Raw genomic sequence first — 13,478 nt, forward strand, 5'->3', positions numbered from 1 at the left:
GTTTGTCTATGTCCAGGGTGTACCCCACCTCTCACCAATGGAAAATTAAATGGATGAATGGATTCCCCTGTCTAACACATCTCTGGTATGTATCAGGGCATTACTTCAGGATCAAAGGACTTTTCTGTATTTCAACTGTGAAAATGGTGCTCTGATATGGCCACCACAATTTAAGTTATCTGTTGTATATAACACAGCAGGAGCAAAATCATGCTACAAAGAAATAGACATGGCAGGCAGTCACTGAACATTACAGAAAGATGAGTCATAACAATATTTACATATAAATTATTTTCTCTTTTCTTTGGAATAAATTGTTGTTTAATGGTAGAGGTTCCTTGGCTATAAATTTAAACTATCCTCCCATCATATCTGATGTGTATTATTATTAATGCCTCCATTTAGTGAAATAACAGTGAAACAGCATGCAAAAAGTGTTTGAAGGTCACCACTGTGTAACTTCCACCAGACATGAAGTCTCATTTGCAGGAAATGTGTGAACTTTACAAAGCACATGGCTTATGAAAGCTTGTGTTTCCTTTTTTTTCAAGAGGTATTGTTATACAGAGCTTGCACAAGTGAGATGAAAAATTAAAGAAAGTTTTTACCTTGACACTGTAGAGATGACACACTGAGCAACCCAATAAAGAAATAGTTCATGATCATTTTAAACTTTACTTTTTTTTTAAAATCCTGGCAGGAATTACTGTTGTATGACAGCTGGCGCTCTGCTGTTGCTATTATAAACACATCCACTTTTTCCTTATAAATAGTTTACAGAGACAAGTCTCGTACTGAGGCAGAGAGGAAAAACACAGCTACTATAGATGGAAACTAGAAGTGGGCAGAACTATTCTCACAATGCTGAAACATCTGTTTTTAAACTTTGTGTGTAGATTTGGATGAAAGGAACGGTTCATATGAGTCCACTTTATAACAGTACGTTACACATCTCCATCCACTGGCACTGTAACCAGATAAGCAGATAGCCTGACAACTTGACTCACCCGTCACATTTATAGCATCCGACTCCCCCACCCAGCACCTACCAACACATGCAGTAGCCCCGCACCCATTGCCCACCATGGCAGACAGTTGGTTTGGTCATCAACTTTCCTGATTTACCTCAACAGCTGTAAGTCTAAACTTGCAGCCCCACTGTTGTGCAGCAACTCATAGTGAGTAGGGAAAAGGGGACTTGAAACTAGGACAGAGCAGTCTGGCCCCTTTCCCTTCGAACCAGAGGCACAGAGAGAAGACACTAGTCTTGTGCAGAGAGAGAAAAGGAGAAGAGACTTTGTGGGAAGCTTGCTGCAGTCACTGAGGAAAGAAGCCCCTGGGACACAGACCAGTGTATCCACATTGCAGAACACCAAATTTAATAGATTTATATCAGGGGAAGAATATTGACTGAACAGAAATCTCATCACCTGGAAACATGCACAAGCGCACAAAGATAAAGATTTCCATCTTCGTGCTTCTGGTGGGTATGGCTTGCATGTTCACGGCAGTGGTAACGGACCATTGGGCAGTGCTCAGCCCGCGGGTGGATAAAGTCAATCAGACCTGCGAGGCAGCCCACTTTGGCCTGTGGAGGCTGTGCAAAAAGTACATCTACATCAGCTCGGAAAACTACGTGGAGGGGCATGGCTGCGGACCCATCAGCCTGCCTGGAGGTAAGAGGAAATCTGAGCAAAATCCTTCTGTACATGGCAGATAAGATTGCATTTAAGCTTAAAGTCACATTTCATTTTTTGTCTTTGTTGCTGTAACGTTTAGATTGAGGGCATGGTAAACTGCATGAATATATTCCGTGACTGTGAGGTGCCTCTGTGCAATCCATCTCAGGGCTCTGAGGTATGAAGCTTCTAAGAATAGAGGTCCTGATGCAGAGTCACTGGACATGTCATATGACATTATAAACTTCCTTGTGAAGGAGAAGCCCTATTCTGAGCGACATGCGTGCAGCCTTACATGTAATAAACTAAAACGTTTTTTCATTGTCACTTGTCAATGGTGTTGAAATGCCTCAGCCTAACACATGGATTAGTCTCTAGAGTTTAGGTTGTTTATCTGGTAGTTTGCATGTCCACCATTGAGCCTCAGCTGGTTGATGATCTGCCACACCCTCCTTTGAATAAACTAGGCAGACCAGGCTCCGTGAAAAGGCCTTAAGAGGATGTCTTAGCTATGAGTTAGCTGTAAAGACTTAACCAGACCTCAGAAGATCATCAACCAGAAATGGCCAAGCATGAGCAGATTTCACTAAGCAAACACCAAACAGAACAGCTGATTTCACTGACTGGTGCCTGGTAACATACAACATGGTGGTGACTCTTTTATGAAACAGTGATGGAAAGTAACTAAAAACTTACTTACTAATAAGTGTATAATAACTGTATTTTATAGGTCCTGTAATATTCTAATCATTTCAAGAAATAAACTGAAATATCAGTATAGTTATAGTTTCAGAAGAACAATGGGTACAAATCACTGGGAGGCAGCGTTCAATTGGTACATTTTCATTTTAATTATTAATGTAAACTTTTACCAAAGCAACCATCTTAGTCAGTGCACAGCAGGTTAGTTAAAATATGTAAAGAAAAATATGTTTAAAATGTCAAAATGTTTCTCTGTGGACAAATCAATAAGAGCTTACAAAATCTACCTAACCTCCTCATAAAACTGAGAATTTTGTCTCTATTTTATTTATAATTAGTCCCAGTGACACACAGTAGCTCTTTCCATGACTTCCAAGAAAATGGGTCCCAGTACCCACAACATAAAGCGTAACCTTTCTTTTTATGTTACTTTATACCTGTACTCCACTACACTTTAACATATATGAAATATCAGAACATAAAGTTCCCGTCAGCCTGCTACTAAATTAAAATGCTGCACATATGTCACATATTCAGTAGCAGACGTCTAGTAGTTTAATGTAATATAAAGCACTCTAAAATGGACACGTTTGTTGCTGATAATGGTGGTTTAACTGTACTGTTACTATAATGAAGCACTGTCGTATTAACACTTGTGCTCGAGTGAAGTATCTAGCTACCTCTTCCACCACAACCATCAATGATGTTAAGATAATGTGGTCAGCTGTCCTCACAAGAACTCACCTTGCTATGAATATCTCAGAGTAAACTTTCTATAACAGATGCTCTCACGGCTGTTTGAATAAAAAGCAGAATAGAATAAAATGGATAAAGACATTCGTGCAGTTGCTGACCAGCACTGGCTGACATCTCAATGACTTGTGATGGGAGACATTTCATTAGTGGGATGGTGGAAACCCTGTTGGCACACTGACTGTTAACTGAAACGAAACCATGATCTAAGTGTTAATTGCTATCTGATGCTAATGTAAATTAGCCTGAAACTTCCAACCAAGTTTGTCCAAATCACAAAACTGAAAGAAACAAAACATGTCCCAAATGATGGTGGTCGTTAGACATTTGGGAATCCAAAAGACACTGCACTGCACATTCCAGGAGCAGATGAAATGCCTGAGGGTGGTTCATTGGTGCAGGCATGTGCTGAATACATTGAATCAGCTCGGCCCAACCAGACATGTAGGGAATTCATCAGATTGCAATGACAAGTGGCAAATGCTTCTGGAGCCTGTATCTGCAAGTTATAGCTAGCACAAACAAGCTGCCAGTGGTGATATATAAACATTTATTTGTAGTAGCCACCTTGGCAGCCTTTATTTAAGAAGTAAGCAAATCTGTTTCAACAGTCTTCAGGGGATTATCCATTGTCCATTAGCTGTATAAGGACTAAAACAGTGTGTAACGGGGAGACACTTCTTTGGAAAATATTGTCTGAGCTGTTGTTTAGATCACTGCTGACAAAGCACAGATGTTGAGGTTACCTCACAAGAACTGTATGTGTGGAAGTCATATATTATATGTTACTACAGCTCAAAGAAATAAAGTTTTATGTAAGTTAAACGTATTATTATTTTAGTTTTATGTGCTATACCTCAGTCTGAATTGTTCAGCTTCCTTATCATATTGGGATCTTCTTCCTATACTGGTTTTACGAGCTGCTGTGAGTAGTAAATAAGCAACATCACATAGAAAAATTGCTTGTCCTGTTTAACTACTATTAACTATGTATTAACTGTGGTTCCTGATACAAAAAAAATCTTAAAGTAACAATGTGCAAACTGCTCAGCAAGCAGCCGTGATGGTTATAAATATAAGCCACGTAAATACTCAGCTGTCTTGGGTGAAAGCCGCGAGGGTCGAGTGTTCACGCCAAGTCCAGCGTTCCTCTGAGTGACGGGGCCGTCTGGCATTGCTCTAAACAAACTGTTCCTATGGGACCTTCCTGTCATTTCACGTCTCCCTGCAGCCCACATAGGCACTCAAATTACTTTACACACCCCTGTGGATGGGATGCATAGTCCAAAAGCAAGTGGAACCACTTTGCAATTATAGGGACTCAAATGACATACCAACCCAGGGATAGGCGTTGTATATAAGGACAGGGAATTACCAGTGATGTCTTTAACACTTATATAGATATGTGTCCATATGCTTCTTTGGGTTTACAGCTGAATCAACGTTCTACTGTCCTTATTTGGACTGTGAGTGCTCAAATTTACAGAGCCCAACAGGTATTAAAAGTTAGATGTAGAGTACACACAAATGTAATTTCTTTGAGTTAATACATTTTGGGTATTAAATAAAAAAAGTGTAGCGTTAAAACCTACTAGTGTAATTTAACTTTAGTGGCATGTACAATTGTCATTGTAATAACATAATTGAAGTTGTCTTGACTTGATAATGAAAGTCAAATAGAGCCGACAAAACAAAAACACATATTCAGCGGTCAGAGTCAATCTTAGCTCCAGCTACAGATATCAAAGTGATAATTGATGCTGCTGAGACATAACAATGTGCAGGGATGCTGCCAAACCAATGTCATCACATGATCTTTGGAAAAATGATAGATTGCCCTATTAAGAGTGAGGTTTGAGAGCTTAGGCAGACAAGAACCAACCAACAGGTGGTGCATCTGTGTGTGTGTGTGTGTGTGTGTGTGTGTTTGTATTTGCCTGTGGCAGCATGCTTCCAAAGATGAATACAGATTAACTTATGACCACCATCTTGTCCTCATGTTCTTGTTAAAGTTTGCACTCTAAAGATGGAATGAAAAGGTGTAATGGCGGAACACCAATGCGTCACATGTGGGAATAAAGCTGCTTGATAGAGATGATGAGTTCAAAGGGCTAAACAATGCTGAGTGGCTCCACTTTAAAATACAGGACAAACCAGATATTTATTTAGTGAATGAAGAGCCACTTGCAGTGCAGTTCTTATGCTTAAAAAGAAATGTTATCTCACCCAGAGTTAAGACCGTGTTTCCTGCTATTGAACGAGTTGTCGGGTGTTACAGTGAAGGAATAAAACATGAATTTTCACAGTTTTGTGTAAATGAGTGAAGATTTTCTGCCTCCTTTTTGAATGCAAGGTTTGGCTCAGAAGTACGACTAGCTGATGAACCTCTATCACACCCTCATATGTGCCTTCTACAGTGAAAACAGTGGAGCTTGTTGCTTAGTAACATCCTCTGTTATTTATTTTTTCTTTTTTGGATTTTTTAATGGCTAGTCCCTGTCCTCATTCATAAAAAAACATATTTTGTGTTTGTTTTTTGTGTGTGAGCCAACATAATATGACAGTATATTAAAGACAGTAATTACAAAGGAGGTTGTTTATATATATATATATATATAGATATATAATATATATCTATATATATATATATCTATATATATATATCATATATAACAATACACAAACTGCATTTGAGATATTGTTATTATATTATTATATTATTGAAATGGCTGCCTGACATCCCCTTTAGTTTATTTTCATGGTTTCCAGAGTACATAGGACAATGATCTACAATTGCAGCATGGGTCATCAAGCACTATGGTATGATATCATAGTGATATGATACCGTGCAGCACTACATATTTCCCCTTGAAAGCATTTCACTCATGTCCCATGGTGAGACTGTATGGAAAGAGGGATTAGTAAGATGTGTATCAGTGGAGACCTCATAGCATAACCAACATGGTTGACTTTGCGTGAGCTTAAGTGACATAGTTGTCTGATGTATAAACATTCTCACTCTCATACACTCAACCCAAGTATTTCCTTTTAAACTCCTGCTCCTGCAACAGTTTTAATTCTAGGCTCGTGTCTGCACTTGATCAACTACTTTTAGACATGTACCGTATACATTTTTAAAAACCCAACGAGAATCTGATAAGACAAATATAATCAACATTTGAGAGGAAACCAAGCCTGTTTCTAAAGTGAATTGAAACGAGGAGGGGATGGGTTGAATTTTGTTTACTCTTAGCAAAGCATCAAAGAATCTTTACTCTACCAAACCACCCTGTGATCACATAAAACGGCCAGGATTTATTTGTATTAATCCCCAAGATGTAGCGCTTCATCTGCTCAGGAAAAGTTTGTTGTGATGACTTCTATTAGCATTTTTACTCTGACAGGTTAAGCACACAAAGCAGACCACAGTCTGCACGAAGAGCAAACCATGGCTAACATTTTAGTGGTAATATTACCCTGGAGGTGGACAGATCTGACACCGTGAAGTGCCCAGTAGAGGTATCATATTTATTTATGACAGCAGATGAAAAACAGCTAGTGGTGTAAAAGTATGTACAGCAAAGCTTTAATAGAAGTGTCACAACTTAAGCTGTCTGTCACATGACAAGGTGAAACAGCTTTGATAAAGATTTGTTTTATTTTCCAGTAACTAAAATCTGGATAAACTTTATGTAAATGAAAGAATGAAAGAACATCATCAGAGTTTAAAGATGTTAAAGGCTTCCACCACGGTGCTGTTTTAATTAACTAATTAACTGTTATAGTCACGTCTTCTCTGCATGATGCTCTCTTGATGGTGCCCTTGCTTTTTTTAAGCATAGAGCATGTATCTGAAGTCATTCAAATTTAATGACGTGAAATTGCATCAGCCAAAAAAAAAAAGAAGAACATCCAGTGAGGTTTGAATCATTAAATAATTATTGTGTACGAGTTGTGAATAATCATATAATATCAGGTCAGATGAATACATGTGATGTAAGAGGTTCATCACCTGACTACGCAGAGCATTTTAGCATCTTTCAGCTTGTTGATTTGGTTTTACAGCTTGCAACATTTTTTTCTGGGTCCCTGTTTTCTATCCCCCTGGCCAACACCAAATTGCAGATAAAGTTAGTGGCTTGGTGGTCATTGTAGTGGAGCGTGCAGCTGTCACAGAGTTGGTGGAGACCAAAGCAGAGCTAAAACAGGCTGAATATTTGACATTTATGAAGTGGCTACAAATAAACTCCAAATAAATTCTCATGTTGGTCTGTGTCTGCTGGATGTGTAAATACACAGCTGTTTACCTGTTATCCATAACAATTTTACAAGGTGATAAAAAACATCAATGTTGTGTTTACAGCTGGTTATGCTGCCCCCAAAAGTGTCCAAAAAAAAAAAAAAAGAATGCATTTACGGTTTATCTTTGAACTAAATCTAAATCATATTTTCTTTCTTTTCACAGAGGAAAACTGCACTTACTTCAGACACTTCACTCCGGGGCAGGATGCTGAGATATTTGAATATAAAACACAAAAAGGTAGGTTTCCGTATAGGGGATTCATTTGTGAATTTATTTTATAAATATGTTCCTTGGAACATTAGGGCATCCCAGTCTGTGTGAAGTTGAACATCAAACTGACTGCCTCACAGTTTCCTAACTGACCTCACCAATTGCTCCTGCTCTGCTCTGCTCTGCTGGGTTTAGACTTTCATTCATGTCTAGGTTCAGACAGCAGCAGTCATCGATGTCACAGCAGGTGTATTTGAGCGGCTATCAATGACAAAACCCTCCATGGGACGCAAAGAGGTCCTCAGTGAAAAGAAATTTGGATTTATTTCTTTTCCTAACCCTTTGTTGGGCTGGCTAAATTCAATGTGTTGCATTAAAGTGTGATGTATATATTTATTTTTCTAGTGATATCACGCCTCAGACATTCCTGTCACAAATCATATTGGAAGTCCCAGAATTCACAGTGTGCACTGACACAAGGCTGACAGTGTTTCACATATGGTGCCTTAGCCTTAGGAACAGTGCACATGAACTGACTGTGCCGTATCACAGTCAACATTTCATAGCTGAATGTTTGCTCCTGCCCCCATTCCCTCCAATTTTTCCATTCCTTCCATCCTCTTTCCAGTGATAGCCCTCACATGTAATGTGCGCTAGGGGGCCTGAGCACATGTGGAGCCTTGTCAGACTCAGTTATTGGGGTGTAAATGTGAATAGTCTTGTGCATGCATCATACACCCGCCCACACCCTAAGATGCTAATGCAGGCATTCGCGGGTGCCCCTCCCCCACACACACACATGCAGCATTCCAATGCTACTCCAAAGGCTAGCCCTTGAGAGACACACTGCAAGTTTGCTGGAATGATTGCAGTGCTGACTTAAGTCTCATGCAATGTTATTCACTCTTGACTGAGCCATTTGGCTGTACCATAATTGTGTATAAGGTTGAATGAACATAGCACATGTATGTCACCACAGGCATATCCATCCATACATTAAGACTGATGTGTTGTGTGTTAAAAACCTTGAAACGATCAAGGACTGTGGGAACAGATCTAAGTCTTTGGAGGTTCATCATATCTTTTACAAACATAAGTGAGCTATTCAAAATGTCTACATAAACTTTATTGTACCATGTTGGAGGAGTGTCTTCTTCCTCAGGGCACACAAAACATGGAAATACACACAGACAGTGTGTGTGTATAGAAAGGAAAAAAAACTTTATCCTTAAGGGATAACAATTGATATACTGGAAGGGTTGGAGATTAAAACAAATGTCAACCTCACAAACTTAACTTTTAAAATAAAACCTTTCCTACAATGAAGTAAGGCCTATATGACTGAAACATGGGTATCCTGTGATGGCTACTTTGGTCTTGGTGATGAAAAACAGCATTTCAGACAGGGCTACCCAACAAGCTCCGCAGACATGCAATATCTGTGAGACCTCACAGTGTTCAGGATGCTTCTCATCCTCCCCTGCAAGCAGGAGATGAAGGCTCTCTTTCCCCCAAAGGGATGCCTCTCCTCTGGGCATGGTTCACAGGTGAACAGGCGGCAGATCAAAGGCCCTGCATCATATCCACCTCTCGACTCGGAAAAACTATCCAGCTGCTGTTCCTATCACACGTACACACTGTATCTGTAAACACAAGGAGCAAATTACATTCATATAGTATATTTGCATGTTAAATGTAAAGATTATTATTTTTATAGCACAAAAAGACAAAGTGTTACATCGAGTTCCTTTATTGCCATTAACATAGGCACTGTAGTTTACTTTGAGTCGATCCCACATTCTCCACTCGTTGCTGTAAAAACTCACCAAAACACCAAATGTGTGTTTTTGCGTAACAATTCCACTGCTCCCTGGATTTTTAAAAAATCCACAATTTACTCCTGTTTGAATAATGTTTCGTTTTTTATAATTGTGGTGCCCAGCTGTTTTAGAAAATAACTAAGCATTAAAAACATTTATTTGTCTGTTTACAGCATGTTACAGCCCATGATCCAGTGTAACATACTGGTCCAATTCAAAGAAACAACTAAAGTATGTTATTAGCTATTCCATATTGCTGTGTCACGTGCTGGCCTAAACACCAGTTTAGTTTTAAAAAGTCAAGGTTATTTGATTCTAATATACACATACAGTAATAATACAAATAATGTTCAAACTCTCATAGGATTGTAAAGACCATTTACAAACCATACCATGTCAAAACTCTGTTAAAAACCTGTTTTTCTTTCTTTCCAGAGTACAACATCTCTGCTGCAGCCATCTCCATCTTTAGTCTGGGCTTCATGATCCTGGGGTCTCTGTGTTTGATAGGATCATGTACCGGTAAAGGCAAAGGAAGAGACTACCTCCTCAAACCTGCTGGCATGTTTTTTGCATTTGCAGGTGAGTTCAGTTAACCAACAAAATTTCAGTTTCCCTGCAGCATTCACAGTATAAAACACAAATGCATCCCCTTGTCTTCATAGCCACGTGATGCTTACACACCTGTCTCTTTCCCAGGTCTCTGTTCCTTCATCTCACTCGAGGTGATGCGACAATCAGTCAAGCGCATGATCGAGAGCGAGGAAACAATCTGGATCGAGTACTACTATGCATGGTCCTTTGCCTGTGCTTGCACCGGCTTCATCCTCCTCTTTCTCACTGGCATCGCCCTCCTGTTACTCTCCATGCCCCAGATGCCCAGAAATCCATGGGAGACTTGCATGGATGCCGAGCCGGAGCAAGTAGAATGAAGGGTAGACAGAAAAAAGAATGCAGGATGAGAGGCGACTGTGTCTTTTGTTTTGAGTACAGATGTTAGATTCATTTCAAGAACAACAGCTGGCCATAAAAGGGTAAGGTCATGATGACAGAACTAGGTTTGGATGTGGGTGGACCATAGCCATGATAGGGTAATTTACCTCCCTAAAATTCACTGCAACTTGAAAATGAGCCTTTTGTCAGAGTTCTGAATGCTTGCCTTATCTCATGTGCCTAGTGTAAGTATAAAATACTTAGTATTTTTAGTATAAAATGTAGTAATTCTCTCCAACACCTCCTCAGATACGGTTCATGTTGGAGACCTTAGCTCAAATCTGACATGAGGCCTAAAAAACACCACACTTCTTAGTAGCCAACCAGGGCCAAATACCATTTACAATTATTAGTAAGCACTTGTAGTATGACAAATATACACATACAAAAAGAAATATTAGTAATAATTTAGGAGGTTGCATGTTCTTCGCTCTGTTTGCGTGGATTCTCTCCATGTACTCCAGCTTCCCACGGTTCCACTCCCACAGTCATACAGGTTAATAGGTTCACTGGTGACTCTAAATTCCCAGTAGGTGTGAATGTGAATGATTGTTTGTCTTTATGTGTCAGCCCTGTGATGAACTGGTGACCTACGTACCAGGGTGTACCCCACCAGCTCCAGCCCCTAGCAATCCTGATAAGGATAAGCAGTTATGGAATATGAATGAATGAATTAAAAATTATTTATTTACCAAAAAACACCAGGGGTGTCCAGATTTGGGCCAGATTTGACGATGTGAAGATCCCCGGGGGCCAATACTAACATTTTAAACATGAAAAATTACCATTAAAAGTTACATACAAATGCACTGTTCTGTAACAATTTTGATTGTCAAAATTATCTCTTTTTTTTTATTATATATAAGCCAATCAAGCGTGAACAAATCTAAAAACCAGTTCTTCCTTTCTTTCACATCTGAAGTCATACAACAAAGATTAAATTGTATGGATTACGATAAACTTGAATTAAGTTGTTACAAATATTAACCTCATGTTCATTTGACATATTATGAGTAATGAAAGTCTGTTAACATTCAAGTTTAAAACGTATCACTCTTGCTCTTGTCTTAACAAAATCATTCAGAAAGTAATATTTTGTGCTACATCTACAGATATATAACACCAGCAGTTATGTCCTTAGAGGTTCAAAATGCTTCGTTATGTCACCCAAAAAAATCCAAATCTGACAATCCTAGCAGGCCATAAATAATATATTATAAAAATGAAGCTTTGGGCCACATAAAATCTGGCCGTGGGCTGTGATTGACCCCTGGGTTGTATTTTGGACATCCCTGATTTACACCTTAGCTAAACAGACATTAAAATTTTAGGTTAATTTACATTTTGAGAATATAGTGCATACAGGTCTGTCATCGACATTAGGTGATTATGTGATTTTATGTACTGCATTATGTATATCTTGTACATATCTAATGTTTGTCTTGATTTTTGTATGGGATCTCTCAAGGAATCATTTGCTTATAAGATATATATAACTAAAAGAAGTTGAGATATATGTATTGAAATGTTAAGTTGTACATTTTAATATTTATAAAGAAATTTTATAAATATGTAGAATGTCCCGTAAAAATAAGAACTTGGTGAATAAATGACTGACTTCCAGCAGAGCAGTAGTACAGAGCAGGTTTGTGTGTCTGTGTGTGTGGCAGGCTGAATGCTAAACACCCACTCAGTCTGCAGCATTGATCATGTTGGAAAAGGTTCAGTTAAAGCAGGTGCACATTCAAGGCCTTTTACTTTTGTTGACAGCTTCCAAACCAAACTGCTACAAAAAAATCTCTGTTCATTCTCCTGCGTCACCATGACCTCTTTAAAACAGCAGTTTGTATGCGAAGAACAAGTGCATAGAGATCATAAAAACCCACTTGGGTTCATGATCTGTACCTTTAACCCCATGTGCAGACAAAAAATGTGTCGGTGTTGAGTTGAGTTGAGTGTCAGCTCTCGGCTGTTATTGACATCCATTTTTTAGTTTAAAAAGTTTTTTTTACCTGCAGTATAAATGACCTGCCCTGCAAACTTTCATTTCTGAAAAACACTTTTAAAAGAATTTAAAGAATAAAATAAATGAGCAAAGACAAAATGTAGACTGGGGTTAGAAGGCCAAACTGCTTTGGCCCAGTTGTGTTTGAGGAGCAGAAAAAACCTCTTTGAGCTGTGACTTGACACCAGAAACAGCACAGTGTAGAAATACTGTTACAAGTAATAGACTGAATTCAGAATGTTACTTAATTAAAAATACAAACATATTCATCAAAATCCACTTCCAGTATCAAAAGTAAAACTATTTATCATGCAGGATGAATGAATGCAGTTTAGCAAGTAATGTATTTAAACTGTTGCGCAAAACCTGTCGATGTTATGAACTTTTGACTTTTTTGACTGACTGTTAGACTGTTTTCTGATGTTTAATGAAGAAACAAGTCAAATTATATAGACTGTTTTCTGATGTTTAATGAAGAAACAAGTCAAATTATATTTAAAAAAAATGTATTGAAAAGGAATAATAATAGCTAACATGAATTTCTATATTCTTAGTCTTTCTTATATTTTTTCCTTTTTCAATGAATATGGCATGCAATTAAACAAGGTTTTGAATGCAGTAGATTACATGTGTGTGTTTGTTATGTGTTGTAACTTTGTAATGAAAATTAAATCTTGATAAGCTTTGGGAAACCTGTGTTTTTATGGCTTCCTTTGCTTTTATCTATCATTTAGGATCAGCTGTTCACATTCTTCCCCTTGCACCATTTTATTGTTGCTGGTTTTATTTAGTTGGAGTTACACCATCCATCAGTTCACTACATTTAGTTATGTGATCTCACAATTCCTATCAATAAAACAAGATTATTTCATCTTCCCAGTACATTTCCCTTCTTTTGTCATGGCTCAAAAGCTGTCTGGTAAAAAAAAAAAAAAAAAAAGGGGAAACTGCAGCTGACACTGTGACCATCTCCTAGGTAGATGGTCAGTGTCTGACCACTCAAGGCACCTGTC

At 38.4% G+C, this 13,478-nt stretch overlaps 1 protein-coding gene across 1 annotated transcript; it reads left to right on the plus strand.

Moving 5' to 3' along the window:
• Positions 1-1,114: 1,114 nt before the first annotated feature.
• cacng1a (calcium channel, voltage-dependent, gamma subunit 1a) lies at positions 1,115-11,196 on the plus strand. The gene is made up of 4 exons (XM_010741124.3): positions 1,115-1,676; positions 7,600-7,674; positions 9,903-10,049; positions 10,167-11,196. The coding sequence occupies exons 1-4, from the start codon at positions 1,439-1,441 to the stop codon at positions 10,397-10,399; spliced, it is 693 nt and encodes a 230-aa protein (XP_010739426.1). The 5' UTR covers positions 1,115-1,438; the 3' UTR covers positions 10,400-11,196.
• The last annotated feature ends 2,282 nt before the right edge of the window (positions 11,197-13,478 follow it).

This window comes from Larimichthys crocea, chromosome X (genome assembly GCF_000972845.2).
Source record: "Larimichthys crocea isolate SSNF chromosome X, L_crocea_2.0, whole genome shotgun sequence".
In the NCBI taxonomy this organism is placed as follows: domain Eukaryota; kingdom Metazoa; phylum Chordata; class Actinopteri; family Sciaenidae; genus Larimichthys; species Larimichthys crocea.